Genomic DNA, 21,378 nt, shown 5'->3' with positions numbered 1-21,378 from the left:
TATATTAATTGTTATACATATTAACAGTGATAAATTTTTTTTATTTAATGTTAAAATAATATATATTGATATCAAAAAATTAATAGTAAATATAAAAATAATTGTTAAAAAAAATTTTGGTAAAATCACAATTTAATAATTAAAAAATTATTGAAGGGTAGGTATCTTAGAAAAAAATAATTTAATTATTATTTTTTTAAAGTATTTTAATAAAAATACAATTTAATCAATAAAAAAATAATTTATTAAAAGATATTTTGGTAAGCAAAATTTAATGATAAAAAATAAAATTTTTGTTAATGGATATTTTTTCAAAAAATAATTTTTTTTTTCATAAAAAATAAATAAAGTTAACATTATTAACACAAAAAATTTAAAATGGATTAAAGAGGAGGTTTTTTAAAAGTTAGAAGGGAGGAAAATGTACATTTATAAAATAGAGGGCTCCAGGAGTGACATTTTAGCATCTCGCAGGAGAGGAGAGTGGCATTTTCTCTTTTTTTTTTCTTGTTTTACTTTATATTCAAATTATCATTAGTCAATTTTTCATTCTTTTACGCTGAAAGTATTCTCGCATTCATTGGGTAATTATGTTATTGGTTGTATAATTAGAATAAATTACTTTCGTAATTGATGTAGACGGTTTCATACTTTCATCTAATATGAAGGTCATGGGCTCATGGCTAGGGTAGCACCCTTAATTAATACGAACTAGATATTTATATATGAGGCACAAATAATGTTCGATTATATAACCTGCGCTATGGATGATTATTGCAACCACATATTCATTATTTAATTTCTCTTTTCCGGTGGGAAAGAAAATCATTAAATCAGGATTGTCTAAGAATGATCAAGCTACATTTGCACTTATTTTAATCTCACTCTTTAATGTCAATATCTTTTGTTATGATTCTACCCGGTCCATGGAAGACATGGTTTTTAACATTCTTTCCTCAATTGTTGAAAAGTTGATGTATCCTAGTACTAATGTGGCATGTAGTTTGTGTCTAAAAGAGTCATTAGCTTCGTCTAGAATAGAACCTGAATTTGAATGGCACACGCTATGAATAAGTAAAAAGCGGTGAAATAGGTTGACTTGAGGAGCCAGCTTAGAAATTAAATGAGCAATTTTCTTCAACTACCAAGATTTATGTGGAAATTGAACACAATATTAATAGAACGACCACATGTTTTCATAGTATAGTGTGTCCCACCCACATATATGGTGTATGAGTAATTGAGTATGAGAGAAAAGTAGCCACATGTTTTGTTGAATTTGACTGGAGCCATACGTTTTTATGTCTCCGGATTCACATATATATAGCTAGTTACATTCCAAAATATTCATCACGACATGGGTGACAATGAATCAAGGGATGGCAAAATATTCAACAATAATCCTTAAATTATGTTACATAAAAACATGAACTAGTGAGTAGTGACTACTGTCACGTTTAGTAGCTGTTAGGGAGCATCAACTACACTATATAAGCAAGGGCGAAACAAATACTATTTATATATTTCTATTGGAAGAGCCCGCACTAATAGAATAATATATATATAGTCAACTTTATGAGGTGAATGTCATGGTGCTCCAAGGATGTTTTGATGTTTTAGTGGTCTATAAATAATTAAAAGAACATGCACTTCTTCTACAACATTGGAAAGATCGAAAGCCCATTAACAGAAGACCCTTTTTTTTATAATAACAAATTAAAGAGCATAAACAACTGAAAAAAACATCTTCAATAATACCCAAGAAAAAACAATATTAAAATAAGTAACAAAATAGAAATCTCATCTTCCTCCTTTCAACTTCAAAAATAGGTTCCGCACTCATGGTTCATTCATCACAAAATTTCTTCATTTTTTCTCAACAAATAAGAAGTCTAAATTAAAATATGTATATTTATAACATAAATAAATAAAACGGTAATACTAAAAAAAATAAAACAAATTTTTTTATTTAATAATAATTAATAAATATTAAATAAAATAAATTTTAACTATTTTTAACTAATATTTTTTTGCTACTTGTAAATAAAATTGTCCTCTTCAATATGAAATACATCGCGCCATGGACAAAAAATTACCGACAAACCTAGGGCTAAAGTCTCCCATAAAACTAGACCGGTCAAACCTCATTTTGTTGTATAAATTTAACATTTAAAATTTTAAATCTTAAATTTTAGTTCATCGTTTTTTGGCACGGATTGATAGACTAGGTTTTTTTTTTTTTACAGTATCCTCTTATCCTTATGGATTAAGGATTAATTTTGCAAATGAAATTCTATTTAAAAATTTACTGACTAATCAACAAACTACTGCTTGCATAGTTTTTTAAATATTTTTAATAATTAAAAAGCCTAAAAAGCCCCCAAAATCTAAAGGAACATGGGCTGTCCCTTTAGCTTTTTGTAACATGTATCCAAACACTTATAATACTCAAATTCACAAAAATGCTACACCACTTTTTAGCTCACCGGGCTGGTTAGGCGGGGTGAATCAGTGGGCCTAGCCATTTAGGTTTGTTTAAATTCTTCCCTTTCATTTTATTCTTTTTTTTTCGATTTTGTTAAATAGATAATAATTTTTATAAACAATGATAATAAATTTTAAAATTAACCCAAAAAAATAAAAAATATTTCATTTCTAAATTACCTCTTAAATCTTAACATTAAGATAATTATATGCACACTTAGTGAATTGAACATCCAGTCATTGTTAACTGTACATGAGTAATCGAATCAAAAGAAATAACCATTTAATTAAAAATAATGAACATAATCATTTGCATAACTATTGAATTAAACATCCGATATATCCATTGTTCACATTATTTAGTATTCTCATTGTTTACAAATAACTTTTCTTTTTTTCTTTCTTGATTATAAAAGAAATAGACTAAGGTAGCGATTGGTTAGAAAAACTGAGATTTAATATTATATTTAATAGTTTAACTAAAATTTCAGTCTTTATCTCCAAAATTTCAGTCCCTTCAATACTTTCAAAAAATGAGGACACAATGATTGAAATTTTACTATTTTAGAGACGAAAATTAAAATTTTAATAATAATATTTTTTTATAAAAAAAATATCTTCATTTAATTTTTCAAATTCTAAATCTATACCTCAATTTTTATATTTATTTTAAATTAAATATAATACCAAAATATAATCCAATTCAAAATATTTTACACCAAATATAATACAAAAACCTAATTCAGTCTCAATTTTTTAAATTTAATTTTTCAGCCTCACTCTCCTTTCCAACTGCAGCATAATAGATAAGTTTCCTTAATTTGGGTTCAATATATGGCTTACTCAAAAGGTGAATTTGTTGCTAATAGTGCCAACATGAGCAATTTAGTGAGGTAGAGTTAAGTAATAAGACCATTTTATTCGGCCTAGTAAATTAAGTTCAGTTACAACACAACTTCAATACATGGGGTACAAGACCCAATCCTATAATTATCCCCATGTTATGTGGGCTCAACCAGTTAGCGGGCTACCATATATTAGCTCAACGCCTTATTCTTGAAGGCTCATCTAATTTAAAAATAAAATATGTTTTTAATCTTCAACCATAATCTTGCATTACCCGTCCAAAAAATAAAAACAAATAAAAAGTATCTTGCGTCACCCTTTTTGTATTATTGCAATTTTGGGATGAAAGACTTTTCCAAGGGCATGTTAATGTTAATTAATATTGGTAGAACTATTATAAGTTCTTCATCTGAGATCGTTAGGTTTATGTAGTTTTTATGAGTATATATAGAGTCTTCCAAAATGAAAGGTAATGACCAAAGTCAGTAAAGCTTAGTTGGAAAATATTGAAAATATCAACGAAACATATGTTTAGGTTTAACATCTCATTGACTTTTCTAGTATCCCACTGAGGTGTCCATATATACTTATTATATATGGTTGGATAATTTAATCCTTCAACTCAGTGAGCCTTAAGTAGATTAATTGGTTAAATACGAATGAGACAAAATAGTAGTGTTTCCGTTGTCATCGTATAGAAAAATAGGAGCTGGATATGATTGACCTCCAATCATAGAAAACAACACAACACACACTACTTTTTCTCCCTTTTCCCTCTCATTAAGTCACTGTCTCCTCTTGCTTATTAAATTCCGTATATATCATATACATAGGTGTAACTAAGTTGGAGGTTCTCAACTACTGATTCTCCTGTTGGAACATCCATTTTAATAATAGTTGGGATATATGGTTTTACTTTAGGCTTTGAGGCTAAGGTAGTTGGTCGATGTTTGTTGGTTCAACTTCTCCAAATTAATAGGCATCATCAATCACTGCATACTATATATTATAATAAATAATAGTAGTAATGATAATAATAAAAAGATGATAAGGAATGGGCCAAAAAATATTAAATAACGTAAATAAAAAGGAAATTGCAAAACGTGGATTGGGGGATCTGATCTTATGGGAATATAGAAGTTTCATAATTTAGGTAAATTAATTATTTTTTTTTGGAGCATACCAGTTGTCTCATGCTGAATAGAGAAACGTGACAAGTATAACAAGAACATGAAAGTATGCATCTTAAATACTCTATTCAAGATAAAATAAAACATATCATATATACCGTATTATACTATATGTATACTACTGCTTTAATGAGGATGTTCCCTTCCATTGTGCTTGCTATGATGCTGTATATGGCATAGTATTTGATCCAACCCAGGGAAAAAGCTCCAAGTGGCAAAGAGATCAACGATACATATGTATGAAGAAAGAAAGGGCAAAAGTTCAAGTAATAACTGACAAAAACATCAGTGTTTCATTTATTTTAAATTTGAATTATAAAATTAGAACACCGACCGATATCTTTAATACACTTAAAATTTTTCCATAACTATCTATAGGGAAGTTATGATCAAACCAACTGAAACTATTACTATAATACATAAACTGCAATTTTTTTTATTATATCATATTTTTTATATTTATATAAAGCATCTTCCATAGTGATTGCTGGTAGTTATTTTCAAGATTTGCACAAATGAATGAACCTCCCTTTTTTCCAAGTTAATCACACAACTCCATAATTTTTAACAATGCATGTACAATTTATATTTATATATTATAATAAATGAAAGTTATTAATGACTTATATCTGTTTTCTATTATAATAATGGTAAAATTTTTATCCACCATAATAATAGTAAAATTTCTACTATAATTTCAAAAAATTATTTTTACAAATTTTTTAGAATTCTTCTTAAATCTATTAAAGAAACACACAAATTTCTAACCAAGTTTATCACTACTAAATTTTCCTAACTTAAGTTTTTTTACTAAATACTCTTCTAACTTAGTAAAAAAAATCTTATAGACTCCTGGCACAACAAAAATTACATAAAAAGAATTTGACATAGTTAATAATTTTTTTCTAAATTTATCTCTCTTTGTCTTAACTTTTACAAATTTTGTACTGTTTTGGACAAAAAAAAACATATTTAACCATGTGATTAAAACTGTAACCGACCTCACGGGATAATAGCCAGATACCACAACGGATATGTCACCATATTTCATAACCACTGAATCCCGACAAATAATGCACCATAATGAGTACTAAATACCGGAACAACGGCAGTCCCAAAAGACAAAGACTAAAAGAGAGAAACAACCAACAGGTAAACACACGAGAAATTCACTTTACTATTTAGTACACTACTGACTTTAGCATCAAAATGTCTTGCAGGTTACCCTTTCGATGTGATTCTATATTTGACAAAATTGGGATTTCCTATCTCTACCTCTTCAAATCGTGACCTCACTTTGAACACAAACACTTACATATTATTCTATATTTCTCTAGTATTTTTCTTTTAACATTATTCAAGTTATCATAAATTCTAAATAGTATTTTTGATACTTTTGAATTAAAAAGAATCTCTATATATCTCTTATAGATTAAAAATGTTAGAGAAATAAAATAAACAGTTAGAACTTGTCTTATTTAATATTTATTAATTGTTATAATAATTAATAAATATTAAATAATATAAATTCTAACTAATGTTAGTTAATTTTTTTTTGTTATTAAACATTTTTTTTGTAGATATGTTTTATTCCTTCTATAACAGAATTAGAACTCGAATTTATTCTTGAGATGGTAATCTCAGATGAGCATGAATTAAAGGAAAAAGGATTGCTGAGGAAGGATTGTGGCGCTTTTTAAGATTAATTGGAAGATAAACAAATTAATTCCATGTACTTCAAATTTGTTGTTCTGGATAAGCTTTAATTATGAGAAATAGTGCACGCAGTATTTATAGCTGAACTTCCATAAACTAACATAAATTGGATGACATGGATAGTTCAGATGTGCCAGCTATGTAATTATATTTTTAAAAATTAAGTGTAGATTATTACAAGATCATCATCAAATACATCATTAACTCAAGGGTGTTTTTTTTTTTTTTCTCATTGGTCGGCTAATTAATCGCAACTTAGCAATCTTTCTTTGCTAAAAATACATTAACATCTTTTGGCAAAATACAGTTTCAACGATGTACAGAAAGTTAATTAAAGAGAATGAAAAAGATGGTAGAACTAACAAACTTGAGCCGAAGAACGCGTGTACGTACTGATTACTGAAAGAAACTTGTCATCAGTCATATTGATCAAACTACTTATTAATGATCATCATTCATTTATCGATCAGTAATCGTTTGAGATGCACCACGTGCAGTGTTCAAACAACCCCGGCCCATTCCCTCGTACAATAATGTTAATCATACACAAGAAAAAATAAATAGTTAATTAATAAGTACTTTTACAATAATGTTTTTATTTTTTTTTTTTAGGTTTAATTATTCTATTGGTCTCTATAGTTTTACAAAATTTTTAATTAGGTCTCTATATTTTTTTTTTAATTGAATCCCTGTACCAATTTTTTTTTAAATTAGATCCCTCTTAACAATAATTGACTTTATTATATAGAAATCTAACTAAAAAAAATTGATGTATAAACTCAAATAAAAGGAAAATAAAATATAAGGACTCAATTAAAAAAAATTTGGTACAACGACTCAATTAAAAAGAAAAAAATATAAGAACTTAATTAAAACTTTCGAAAAATTATAAGAACTAATAGAGTAATTAAACTTTTTTTTTTATAAGAGACATTTAAAAGCTTCTCCTAATTTGAACAATAAAAAGTTAGAAGATTATTAGTGTAAATAGAAGAGGATCAAGCAAAAAGTTAATAAAATAATAGAATAAAAAATTAATTATTTTTAAAATAAGATAGTGAGACACATATTAATTTGATTCATAAAAAATTATCAGTGTAAATAAGTTGTTGGTTCTTATAAAAAAATATATATTTTTTATTTTGAACCTTATAAAAATTTACGTTGAATTTTAATTTACTAAAATTTAAAAATTGTCTTTTTTTTCATGAAAAATTGTCTATTTTAATCTATGCAATTAGTTTATTCTACTTAGTATATACTTACGTAGCAAATTAAATATTTACTGATTTACATGACAAGATATATATATTATATCAGCGTTTAACTTAATTATATTACCTAAGCACTTAATGACAACTTCTAAAATTTGTACGTTGGACTAAAATCAAAATAAAAAAAATATAAAAATAAAAAGAATTATTTTATAGGAATAAAAACTTATTTAAAACTCTCGTCTTCTTTTAAATATTCTCTAAAAAGTAATTTTAACTTTACACTGCTTACTAAGTTAATATGGGCTTGGACACATCCATATGCATGGGATTACCATACAGAGAAAATAATAATAATAATAATGAAAATGAAAAGCCGAAGTGGTTAGAAGGCAAAACATTTGATGACAATATCACAATAACAATCCATATCAATAATCAATAATAATAAATAGTTAAATACAGGTGTGAACATAATGAAACAGAATTTAAAATGAATTGCCAGCTGCAAGTGACATTCTACTACCAACGCCCACCCTTTCTCATTAACTTTGCTGCGTTTACTAATTCCAAACTGCTTTAATTCTCTGATTATGACAAAATCAAACTCGTGTACGTACTGCGTATAAGACCTATTGCCTCGTAATTTGTCTGAATTTTACTGCCTGCACATTATTTAATGTCAATTTTATAGTGTCTATAAATTGATATCTAAAATTTATCTAATTTTTTTATAGTAAATTTTAAATTTTAAAAAATATTTATTATTATATATTTTTTAAATTAAATATTAATTTTAATTTTTTTTAATAAGTTAGATATTATCTTTTAGATATTATAGTAATTACCACTAATTAATTACTAACTTTTAAGAAATTAAGTTAGATTGATCTAATAGTTAGTTCATTAGTCGGTTTAAGTAAGTTAAGTGTTGAGAGTTCGAATTCTATTTTGTTTATGCAACAATCTATTGATCAGTAATAAATCTTTAAATGAAACTCAGTACTATGATATACTAGTCCTTGACCTGTTGGATTGAAAGCTAAGATATAAAAAAAAAAAAACTAACATCTAAGTAAATCAAATGACAGCAAATTAAAGCAATGCAAGTTTATTTTGATCCGACAAAAAAGAAAATTAAAATATTTTTTATCCATTAGAATTATGCACGAAGATAAATAGTATTTTAAATATAAATTTTTATCTCGACTTCAAAATAAATACTATTAAAAATAAATTACTAAACTTAATAATGTTTATAAATAGTTAATTTGTAAATAATGCTTTTAAATTTTTATTTTGATTTTGTTACCTATAATAACAACATACTAAATTTGTTTAATATCTTATTTAATTTAAATTTATAAATTTTATATATTTTAAAAATTAAAAAACTTATAATTTTTTATGTTTATTATTAAACTTTTTTATTCTTAATTTTTAAAATATTTCATTAAATTTATAATTTTAAAATAAAAATATAAATGTTAACCTCTTGTAAACAATAAAAAAACGACTGAATAAGAACATTAATATTTATGGATCCAATCTTTAATATGTATAATAATACATTCAAGTAGACAATAATATTTGAACACTTAAAAAGTAAAACAATTAATTCGATCGATTAATATAGAAAATAAAATGTTTACAAATTACAGTTTAAATGAAATAAAAGTTATATTAACCACTTAAGTTAGTTGAATAGTAAACTTATTTATTCGATAAAATAAATGTCAAAATTTAAATTTTGTTTTAAATTTATTAGCCAACAATAAATTATAGTAAAATCTAAAAAAAAAAGACAACTTCTTAAACTTAAAATTCTTTCATATTGATAAGCAAATAGAGCAGCAAGCACAAGTAATTGAATATATATACTGAGAAAGCAAAAAAATAGAGAAGAGAACAGTAGAAAGCTTGTACAGAAAGTAATTCTCATTGATTATTGATTAGAATACATGAGTCATAAGAGTTTTATGCACAATGATATATATAGTGCAGTGATGCTCGAGAAACCAAAAAAGGAAAGTGTAACTAACTTTAACAGAATCTAACGGCTAGTATACTTTCGATACCCCTCAAACTAATTAGGAGGAGTTTTGAACCACCCTTAGTCTTTAAACTTGGTATACAACTGAGATGGCACATTTATTTAAAACTTGCAGAGCACTAGGAATAGCACAATGCCCAATCTCATATGCCACATTTCAACAACATCATTTTTATTAAAATTCATTGTCAAAGCAGTTTTAGATTGTACTTCAATCTTTATTGGGGATTTTTTACTGAAATAAAATAAAAAATTTTATTATTTTTTAAAATTTTATTTTTTAATTTTAATTTCTCAAATACGATTTTTTTTATCTAGAGCAAGTTCGCTACACCCCGACCAACTCTATAAACTCTATAAAAAAATATAGAGTTCGCCGGAGAGTGCGGCGAACTCGCCCTAAATAAAAAAAAAATCGTATTTAAAAAATTAAAGTTGAAAAATCAAATATGAAAAAATAAATATTTTTTATTTTATTTCTGAAAAAAATCCTTATTACAAGTTAGATGAAGATAGAGAAATAGTATCTTTAAGAACAATGAGATCATGAAATACATAAATACCATTTTTAGTAATGCCCTGGAGAAGTATTTCTTAAAAATTCTGATCACGCACAACACAAAAGGCAAGACAAAATTTAAAGTAAACATGATTATCATATACAAATTTAGAAACACTTAAAAGGTTGAGTTATAGCTGGAACATGTAAAAGATTAGCTAATAGAAAGTTGATTTTATTTCTTTTATCATATAAAATTGACGAACCATGAGCTTAGATAGAGGTACCTTGACCATTATCCACAAACAATTGCGTGCTTTTGATCATGTGGTGGACTGAGTTGAATTGAGAATATTTGAGTAGCCAGAAGTGATGGGGTGACTGTTTAGGTACCATGATCTTTTCACTATAAAAAAGTTATTAGATACAGTTAGATTTATCAGCAGAATAAATTTGATGATATATATTTCATCGATAATTATTTATTGGCAGATTTTTTTGTTCACTGCTAATTATCGAGAAATTTAAATCTATATGTGTATAATGTTTAGAATAGCTTAAATATTATTTAGTTCTAATACACTACAAGAAAATTGCCAAATACCGTTAGATTTACCAAAAAAATTTGTCGATAATCTATTTACCGTCAGATTTACTGTCAGAATAAATATGATAGTATAAACCTCGCCGGTAATTGTTTACCGGCAAATTTTCTTATTCGTCGCTAATTACTGTCGGAAATTTTTTGTCAATAACTTTTGCCGTCGGATTTATCTCCCGGTAAATTTGATGGTAATATATTATTTACTAATAACTATATTAGTTTTATCTTTTGATAAATCTGACGGTAAACTTAAATTTTAATTTTTTTTAAAAATTATTTAAAATTTTAATATATAATTTTATATTTTTAAATTCAATAATTTTTAAATTAACAAAATTTAAAGTTTTACAAGTTACTATAATAATAATAATTTGTCTATAACTCACAAACAAATCCAATTTCAAAATTTATGTATAAAGTTTGTTAAAGTTTCGGTTTCATTCAAATCTCATACCCAATCTTCTCAGAAGATGTTTCAATTCTACTATAAATCCAATCATTGATGTTTAATAAACCATAAACATAGAAATAAGTGACTTTGAATACTATCATATATCAAATTACAACATTATAAAAACATCGGTTGTCTTCCTCTTCACTACTTCGATATTTTTAATAAACCAATTAGCAATCATAACTTACAAGTAAAAGACACTATTTCTACCCATTTTACTTTAAGTTTTTTGAGAGAAAATTCTTTGCAAGCTTTAACTTTCATATTGTATCTTCTAATTGTTTAAATCCATTTTTGATATTAAGATAATACAATTAGCAAAAGAGTTAGATGCAACTTAATAATAACTAATTACATCAAATTATCTAAACCTATATCAAAATTTAAAATTAAAAATTGAAAAAATGCAATATAAAAAATTTATGGAATAAAAAATAAAAAACTCAGTAAAAAATGAAATCAATGAATCCACTCACACTACAAAAGTATAACCAAAAATATAGAGATGGAAGAATCATGAAAAGAGAAAGCAGAGGATATGTGGCAGGAACGATTGGCAGCGAGAATGCAAGACGGCGAGAACGTCTGAACCATGGACCACGGTTACTAAAGAAGCAGCAAGATAGGGTTAGGGCTTTTATATTTAAAATAAAGTAAAAACAGGGATGGAATTGAAAGAAGGATGAGGACAACCTACTTGGAGGAGGGAGAAGAGATGCATGTCGGCGATTAAGGGAGCAACGATGGCAGCAGCAGTGGCGGGAACGACAAAAATGGCGCCGACGACAGAGCGACCAACGCGTCGCAAGGAGCAACTAGCCGAACTCACGCAGTCTTCGGACATAGTTGGTGGTGGCCGACATTGGTGGAGGGGCTGTTGGAGGTGGTTTGGGGGGAGAGAGAGAGGAAGAGAGAGAGAAGAGAAGGTTATAGAAAGAGTAGTTTGAAAACGACAGGAAAAGGATTTGCGGTTCGAATTTAGGGCAAATTTATCGTCGGATTTACTGGCAAAAAAATCCAATGGTAATACTTTAAAAGTGATCAAAACGTAACATTGCACTAATCAGAAATTACTGTCTAATAAATCCGACAATAAATCCGATGGTAATCCCGGCAACAATTTTTTTTCTTTAATTATTACCGGCAAATTTATCGTCGAAAAATCAAATCCAACGGTAATCTTTTTATCCAATGTATTCATTGTCAAATTTGTAAATCTGCCTCTAATATTCAACGCTAAATTTGACGGTAAATCTAAAAGTATTCAATATTTTTCTTGTAGTATTTAGTCAAAGTAGAGGATATAAAAAGAAATGCTTTAGATCGATAAAATGAAGAGGAGGATGGGGTGGATGAGATGATGCAAAAAGGAATTTGTTGTTGAGAATTAGCTAAATTTGGTGCTGAGTTCACAACCTGAAAAGATGGATTGAATCTGTAATAGCATGTTTGCACCATATAACTTTCCTTTCCACATAATTGACACTGTGGTCTAGATTAGTGTAGAATCTGCCACCACCTCTACCATTGCGACCCCCTTTCCTCTTCGAGGATTAAATCCACGAGGAACAAGGCCAAATTAAAAGGAAATTGAACAAGATTGGTAATAGGCATACCAGTTCCAGGTTTTCTTTAATCTTTCTAACATATCTTCATATGCCAATAAAAAAGATTCAGCTTCAGCAACTTTGATTGATCCTAACCTATTAGACATCACAAAAGTAATGTATCCTGAATATTCCTCAGTCAAACCATCAAGTATAGATTGTATATGATTATCATCTTGTATTGAATAGCCAAGAGCAAAGAAATCAACCACAAATTTAGAGAGGTATTTAGGTAACAGAACATGTTTTCCTTACTTATTGAAGTTGAGACTTGAGACTCTGGATGCATGTGGCTGAAGAATTTGTGAAATATTTATAATGTGAGTCTAGACCATATGAAATTGTTAAAGATGAATAATCTTGCTTTAAAAGGTATTAGAAATCGAAGATACAATGATAAATAATTCTCCTTGATTATGATTAGAACACATGAATTATAAGAGTTCTTTGCACAATGATAAATATAGTGGAATGAGACTCAAGAAACCAAGAAGGGAAATGTTGTAACTAATTTTAATAGACTCTAACAGCTAGTATACTTCCAATACATATGGTGTTTCAAGTCAAACTCGATGCTTTTCCGCCATCACCATTGTACACATTCTTCCATGAAAAATTTTACACTGCCTACACAATTTGTGGTTAATTTATCTAAAAAATGAGAGGTGAAAGAATAGACCAACCATTTATATTTAAAAGTCACTCAAATAAAGACACCTAAAATATCTTTTTTAAAAATATTTTTTAATAATAAAAATTTAACACATATAATCAATTAGACGGTATTATTTTTATTATAATTAGGCCAGACAAATTAATTGACCAAAAATATAATGAATTAAATTTTAAATTGGTCTAAATTAATATTATTTTCATAAAAATTACTACGAAAGAGTATTGTAGTAATTTTTTATAAAAAATAATATTAATTTAGACCGTTCAAAATTTGATTCACTATTTTTTCAGTCAAATTAGTTTATTTGAACTAATTTTGACCAAAACAACACACAGTTTAATCAATTATATATATTAAATTTTAATTATTAAAAATATTTCAGACGTCTTCATCTCATCTCAATCGCCCCTTTTATATTTATGTCAAATAAGTGAAAATTTAGGCATGTGAAAAGACACTTTACTCCATAGCTGATGAGCCACACTGATATAATCATATGCACGTACTTCTACACAAAATTGGTCAACGCTATACCACGGTCAAACTAATCCGATCGTCCACATCCTCGCGTTGACCGTATGATTACTTGATCGCTTAAATTAAAATTATAAACTTCTGGTTATATTATATAAGTTATCCTAATATGATCCAAGCAATGTCGATTTTTTTTTTTGAATATTATAAAAACCGATTCATGTTATTCCGATCCCAAACAATATTATTATTGATGAACACTGTTATTAACACAGCCAACATATATATAGGCTGTGGAAAGCAAACTCTCTACGACAATATTAATAACGTTGTCTTGGAGTTTCGTTGTAGTGCCCAACTATAAGATATAAAGTCACATGGCTCCACTCTTAATTATCAACATTTGAGAGTGTCACTTGTTGGGTTGACATATTAGTTTTCTCATTATTCTTTTTTTTTACTTGTGAAAAATATGTTAAATGGCAGTAAACAAAATTTTTATGCCAAAATATATTTTTTCCATGGATATTAGGAAAAAAAATAAATTTCATAATTGATTATGAAAATAAATTACTCTTGAGGAGATAATTTTGTTATTAGTGAAAAAAATCTTTTGTATATTTGAGTTTCTACACTGTATTTTAACTAATAATATCACTTAGCATGCATAACAAAAAAAAAAGGCTTTGATTAGAGCAGTAATGAAAAGTAAATAAAGAAAATGATAGTCAACAATCATCTAAATACAAAGGCCATTTAATACTTGCTGGCCAGCCAACTAACTGTACCATCGTATCGTATATATATACGTTACATAGTTGACACGTAAAAAAGTCGTAAGTAAGCTGTTATCAAGTAAAACATTCACTCATAAATATTATGACTACCCAAATTTTATGGTCCTCCTTACAATCCTTCTTGATCAATAATCCTCCTAGGAAGTTATGTTAAATTGAGAATACATACATACATTTTAAGTGCAATAAATAATGTGTTGGAACATTTTTAAATGTCAGTATTGAATAATAAAATATTACAATTAATTATATAATCTGTAATAGATAGATGAATATTTAATTTTTATATTAGATAAGTTAACATAAGAACATAAGAACATATACAACCCAACAGCAGAACAGCAGCCTTCACAGCCTTCAGTAGATGTACTATAAATATTTATGGCAGTAGATCTTACTCAGTACTTACATAGCTCATCAACTTTTCCTGGCAAATATGCAAATTGTTATAACAAATGATATCTACTGTATTCACAAAAATTATACACAGATAATAAAAACATCAATCACTAAATTAATTACTATATATGTTATTTAATTTATTCTAAATTTATATTTTATATTTTAATATTTATTTGATATGAATAATTTATTTGGTAGTTATTTTTTTATATATTTAACATGATTGCTATATGTATATACAATAACTGCCTTTGTCTTTTTTCTGAGGTTTGGAGGCGATCTCTCGGACCAGGTTATTTTCCTTATTTATCCGCCCTTTTACGTGTTTGTCCAGAAAAATTTGTTGGGCTAATCTTTCAAGTAAATCTCTAACTATTATGCACTCGTCCATTGTATGGCAAAACTTCTGATAAAAAGCGTAATGCTTAGTTTTGTCAACGAACCTCTAATCTTGATAATTTTCTGCTCTTCTTGGAGGTTTTATTATCTTGGCATGGAAGATATCTCTTTTATGATATCTTCTCTTTTGGTGTTGAATCGTGTATAGGTATCGAAGATTCTTGAGGGTCTTTTCCTCCTCACGCCGAGGTAGTTGTTGGTCGACCCTTCGTGCTTCACGGAGCTCTTCAATCTCTATTTGTCTGATGGCTTTTTCTTTGAACTCAACTAGTGTTTTTGGTTTTGCTACTGCAATTGTTTTTACAAATTTGCCAGGATGAAGTCCACTCTTGATTGCATGCAAGCGGACATCCGAACTGAGGTATGGAATCTCCATAGTTGCTTTTGCGAATCGGGTCACGTAATTCTTGAGGCTTTCGTGTTGTCCCTGGTGTTAAGATGGTCCGATCCATGAACATATATTTTTGATACAACGAAGTGGTTAGTGAATGCCTCCATCAAATCTCAAAATTGGAAATAGATCCTGTAGCCAACTTAGAAAACCAAAGTAAAGTAGCACCATCTAAACATGTAGGAAAAGATCGGCATAATATAGAGTCAGAGCACCATTAAAGAATATCATTACCTGAAATTTAGTAATGTGAATATGTGTGTGGATCTCCGAGCCCTTCATATGGCTTGAGAGTGATAGACAAAATGAAATTCTTTGGAATCTAAAATTGCATAATATCTTCTAAAAAGGGGCTGGATATCGTCTTCTTTTCTTTCAGAGGAACTGTTTCCTCTATGTGAGTTTCCAACACCGGCTCGTCGTTGCGTTCGGAGTTGCCCTTGTCTTTCTTTCCACTCTGGTTTTGTGCAAATAGGTCGTTCACCCTTTGGAGTTCTGCTTAAAGTTCCTGATTTTGTGCTAACAATTCGGCTTGCGTAAGCTATTGTAATCCGTTATCCACCATTATTGAGTCTCTGAAAAAGGAGCTTAAATGAAGAAAATAAAAATGTGTTAATGATCGGTCCCACGGTGACGCCAAATGTTATGTTCGTGAAGATCTAATTGGGTTATAGCGACTCCTTAGAACAGTGTGTTGCTTAGTTGGAAGAGATATATGTCAGTTTGGTTAGAACACCACAGCAAAAATACTTGCAAAAGATATTTCGACATTCAAGTCAGAGGTGAATCTTAATGATATAATAATAATATAATCAAAATAAGCAGTAAAGCTGTGTGTATATCCTTATTATTTGCTCATTTTTTATAGATGAATAGTTCGATAGTTGGTTTTATAGTTTGGCCGAGATCCTCGTTTAATTTGAGAATGTTGTTGTTAGGGTAGGTTTGCTGATAATTGTTGACTGATGCTCTGCATAGCCGACCTTATCTCTTCTGTTGTCGAATTATTAGTATATTACTGTTTTTTCGTTTAATTTAGCCGAGATATAGGGTACGTATTAATAATATAAAATTTTGTACTTTATATAATTTCATCATATATGTATAACATAATTTACCATTTGTTCCAAACAAATCAAATGTAGGAGCGAACTTTTAAATTTGAATAGAGAGACCTTGAACCTGAAGCTCTTGCGAAGAAAACTGCAATGAGGTATCTATTACTGAAAAATGTTTAGCGTGGCATCCACATTCCACAAAGTCACCACATCAATGCCCTTCAATTCGTTCACAAACACACATATATTATTATATTGCTCCCAGATAGCATGATACAGCATCAACATTTGCGCCTACTCTTTCTAAAATAGTCTCATTTCCAGCCCCTGGAACAATGCCTAAATAGATAAATGAATTTAGTCAATGCTATCTATATGGATTGTTGACAAACTCTGAATAGTCAATGCTAGTGTTGACATGGACTTTAGCCACTTGGTCTTAATCTGATTTAGAACTCATATACAGATGAGAATCATTATATTTCCATATGTGCGAGATATTTCAATCAATAAAAGAAATACAGTACAATGTCTGATCCCTTTTACTTTGATTTATGCTTTATTTCAATAGGATCGGAGTAAGTATGTAATGATTTTGTTTTAACATTGTGACGTTTGATTTGGAGGTAATAATTTAGAAAGAAAGAAGCGTAAGGAAATAATAAAAGAGGGTACAGGTTAGCGATGGTTAGATAGGAAGAGAGGGCAGTTATGAAAATTAATAGCAAGTTAAGTGAGCGTTGAGTGACGTGAAGTGTGACATTAAATCGACTCATCTGCCACCCCATGGAGACCCCCTTTGCCTTTATAACCTCACCTCCCACTCCTACACGCTCTCCATCAATCACAATTCACAACTCACATTGTCTTCCATCTTCTCAAATAATCAACATGCCTCCCATGTTGCCGGATTTCTCCAACTCCGTGAAGCTCAAGTATGTCAAGCTTGGATACCAATACCTTGTTAACCACATTATCACACTCACCCTCGTTCCAATCATGCTGGGAGTCTCCATTGAGATTCTACGCTTAGGCCCCCAAGAGATCCTTAATCTCTGGAATTCCCTGCACTTCAACCTCGTTCAGATCCTCTGCTCCGCTTTCCTCATCATCTTCGTTGCCACCGTCTACTTCATGTCAAAGCCACGTACAATTTACCTCGTTGACTATGCTTGCTTCAAGCCACCGGTAACATGCCGGGTCCCCTTCGCCACCTTCATGGAGCACTCAAGGCTCATCCTCAAGAACAACCCCAAGAGTGTGGAGTTCCAGATGAGGATCCTTGAGCGCTCCGGCCTCGGCGAAGAGACCTGTCTTCCTCCTGCCATTCACTACATCCCTCCCAAGCCTACCATGGAGGCCGCTCGCGGCGAGGCCGAGCTTGTCATCTTCTCAGCCATGGACTCTTTGTTTAAGAAAACCGGCCTCAAGCCTAAGGATATCGACATTCTCATAGTGAATTGCAGTCTCTTCTCTCCAACTCCTTCCTTGTCCGCCATGGTTATCAACAAGTACAAGCTCAGGAGCAACATCAAGAGCTTCAACCTCTCGGGGATGGGTTGCAGTGCGGGTCTCATCTCCATAGACCTAGCACGCGATCTTCTTCAGGTTCATCCCAATTCCAACGCCGTCGTTGTCAGCACTGAGATTATCACGCCTAACTACTACCAAGGCAACGAGAGAGCCATGCTTCTTCCGAACTGCTTGTTCAGGATGGGCGGCGCCGCCATCCTCTTGTCGAACCGGAGATCGGAACGGAGAAGAGCCAAGTACAGATTGGTCCACGTGGTTAGAACTCACAAGGGTGCCGATGACAAAGCCTACCGTTGTGTGTTCGAGGAAGAAGACAAAGAAGGAAAGGTTGGGATTTCGCTGTCCAAAGACCTCATGGCCATTGCAGGGGAAGCTTTGAAGTCGAACATCACAACCATGGGTCCGCTTGTTCTTCCGGCATCGGAGCAGCTTCTCTTCCTTCTGACACTGATTGGGAGGAAAATCTTCAACCCTAAGTGGAAGCCATACATCCCTGACTTCAAGCAAGCTTTCGAGCACTTCTGCATCCACGCGGGTGGACGCGCTGTGATCGACGAGTTGCAGAAGAATCTTCAACTGTCGACGGAGCACGTGGAAGCTTCCAGAATGACCCTTCACAGGTTCGGCAACACTTCGTCTTCTTCTCTGTGGTATGAACTGAACTACATTGAATCGAAAGGGAGGATGAAGAAAGGGGATAGGGTGTGGCAGATTGCTTTCGGGAGTGGGTTCAAATGCAACAGCGCCGTGTGGAAGTGTAACAAGACCATTAAGACCCCCATTGATGGACCTTGGACTGATTGCATTGATCGTTACCCTGTTCACATTCCTGAGATCGTTAAGCTCTAGAGACTCTTACACACGTACAGGCTTTCTTGCTTTCTTTCGATGAAGATCAAGATGATGATTAAATTAGTCATGTTGTAAGCCCTGTGATTTGTCTGTCATACTTGTTATCTTTCATATTTGTATTATTGTTACTGCTGTATTATTTTTCAATCAACTTACAAGACACTTTGCATGCAACTTCTTTGTGGATTCAAAATACAACTCCAATTTCCTAAGCTTGTAATTAGGACTTGATCATCAAGTGTCAGAAGTAATTCAAGTGTATGTATGTATGTAATTAATTTAGTCGTCAGATCGAATCAGTGTAACATTATTAAACCGGTGATAATAAATTAGTAATTGCCTGTTTGTGCACTAAAGTAATCATGACTTGCTTTAATTAGAAATACCTACCCGTAATAAAATATCTAATATATATTCAGATATGCAGTTGGCAAGTTATCCTTTTCTTATGATATGGTGGTTTTCAATTGCACTGTCGCCTTGGTGCTGTGTGTATGCATTAAATTGAAAGGTTCTTTTTTGTTTTACACTCTGGGTTTTGTCAATGTTGCCAATGGGGTTTTGTTGACATGGTCCATGCATCATTGGAGCTTTTTCATTGGGGCGTGGGGGATTATTTGAGCATGATCATCCAATTAATACTTTGGACCAGAGAAAGGTTAAAATTGGGGAAAATCACATGAACATTTATTTATGCTTTAACGTGAATTTCAGAATACAAGTGATGGGACTACAAAATTGACACATTCACATATATGTATATATATTTAGGATTAATATACACTAAGTAATAGAAAATGCCAAGATATGTGATCATCGGCAGCTAGCTAGCTACCCGGCCCCTCCAGGCCACCAATTATATATCTATGACATCCAAGTGTATACATCCTTAAATCATTGGAAATTTGGACCAACTTAAACGTCTATATTTTACTCTTACGTTTTGTCACTACTATAGACCTCTGTATTTTTTCAACAATCAAAAGGTGTTTTTTAGCATTTTAAGTGTATACAAGTAGATATATTTCTGCTGCTATTCAAATCCTTGAACCGACGAACAATGTTAGGAATTAGACAAGGAGACATGACATATATACTCCCACCTTCATCAGTATCTAATATTATTCTTAATAATGACTCGGGAAATTTGCATAATTAAAGATTTGTGTGTTGGCCAACTATAAAGCGGAGGTACTAATACTTAATTTTTTATACTATTTTAGTGTAAATCAAATTTAAAAATGAACAATGCTAGGGGCCAGCAATTTTTGTGATTGTTAGCCATCAACTAGCCATCAATGATGATTTGATGGTATGAGATTGGTGTGAGATTTCATCCAATGGCTCACCTTTCTCTGCTAGTTACATGCTGGCCAAAATTCAATAAAACTGCTGGCCCCTAGACTTATCCTTTAAAAATTTACCTATCCAAAAATTAAAAATATTAAAACAATTGTGACTGAATCCTTTAAACTAACAACGAAAATTTCTGATATAAATTATATGGAAAAGTATAAGGAGGCAATGAGAATACTAAATAATGTGAACAATAACGTAAAAAAGAAAATTAAAATTAAAATTAAAATTAAAATAATAAATCAGATTATTAATTAATTAGTTTTAATTTAAGATTTTGAAATTTAAAAAATAAGAATTTATAATTAAACCAAATCACAATTGGCACAGTTATTCTCAATATCATGCTAACCTTCCGTTCTCCATTTGTGATCGGTCTGCAAAGTCACCCCGGCTCCGCTGCACTTCCATGCTGTTCGGTCTGACACTGCCCAGCTAATACCGCCCAGCCTCCTGCCGACGATGCCCAGTCTCTCCGCGTTCCACTTGCGCGCCGTAGCAATGGGAGATCGCGCCGCAGTAGCCCCATGCGTCCTCGTTACCGTTGCCCACCCGCTGCCGGCTGTGTAGGCCCCACCGCAGGCCGCCACCTCCCATCGCGCAGTTCGAGATGCACGTTATCCCCGTCATCTGTCCTCTCCGTCGCGCTATTGTTGCTGCTATGCCGCACCTCATCGACACCGTCCTTCCTCCCACGGATTCGAGTCCTCCTCCTCTTCCATCTCTGGCCACTGTGCATTCGAGTTCGAAGCCTACGGAGCAGATTTGCAATC

At 30.8% G+C, this 21,378-nt stretch overlaps 1 protein-coding gene across 1 annotated transcript; it reads left to right on the top strand.

The window, feature by feature from the left end:
* The first annotated feature begins 17,690 nt into the window (after nucleotides 1-17,690).
* On the top strand, nucleotides 17,691-19,605 carry LOC107467395 (3-ketoacyl-CoA synthase 6). Its single transcript, XM_016086478.3, has one exon. The coding sequence runs from the start codon at nucleotides 17,756-17,758 to the stop codon at nucleotides 19,244-19,246; it is 1,491 nt and encodes a 496-aa protein (XP_015941964.1). The 5' UTR covers nucleotides 17,691-17,755; the 3' UTR covers nucleotides 19,247-19,605.
* Nucleotides 19,606-21,378: the final 1,773 nt, after the last annotated feature.

This window comes from Arachis duranensis, chromosome 9 (genome assembly GCF_000817695.3).
Source record: "Arachis duranensis cultivar V14167 chromosome 9, aradu.V14167.gnm2.J7QH, whole genome shotgun sequence".
NCBI classification, from domain to species: domain Eukaryota; kingdom Viridiplantae; phylum Streptophyta; class Magnoliopsida; order Fabales; family Fabaceae; genus Arachis; species Arachis duranensis.
The sequence above is the reverse complement of the archived record's forward strand: the minus strand, read 5'-3'. Positions and strand labels throughout refer to the sequence as shown.

Bases quoted from the DNA above. Each gene is read 5' to 3' on its own strand.
- LOC107467395 (XM_016086478.3), top strand. From the start codon at position 17,756: ATGCCTCCCATGTTGCCGGATTTCTCCAACTCCGTGAAGCTCAAGTAT.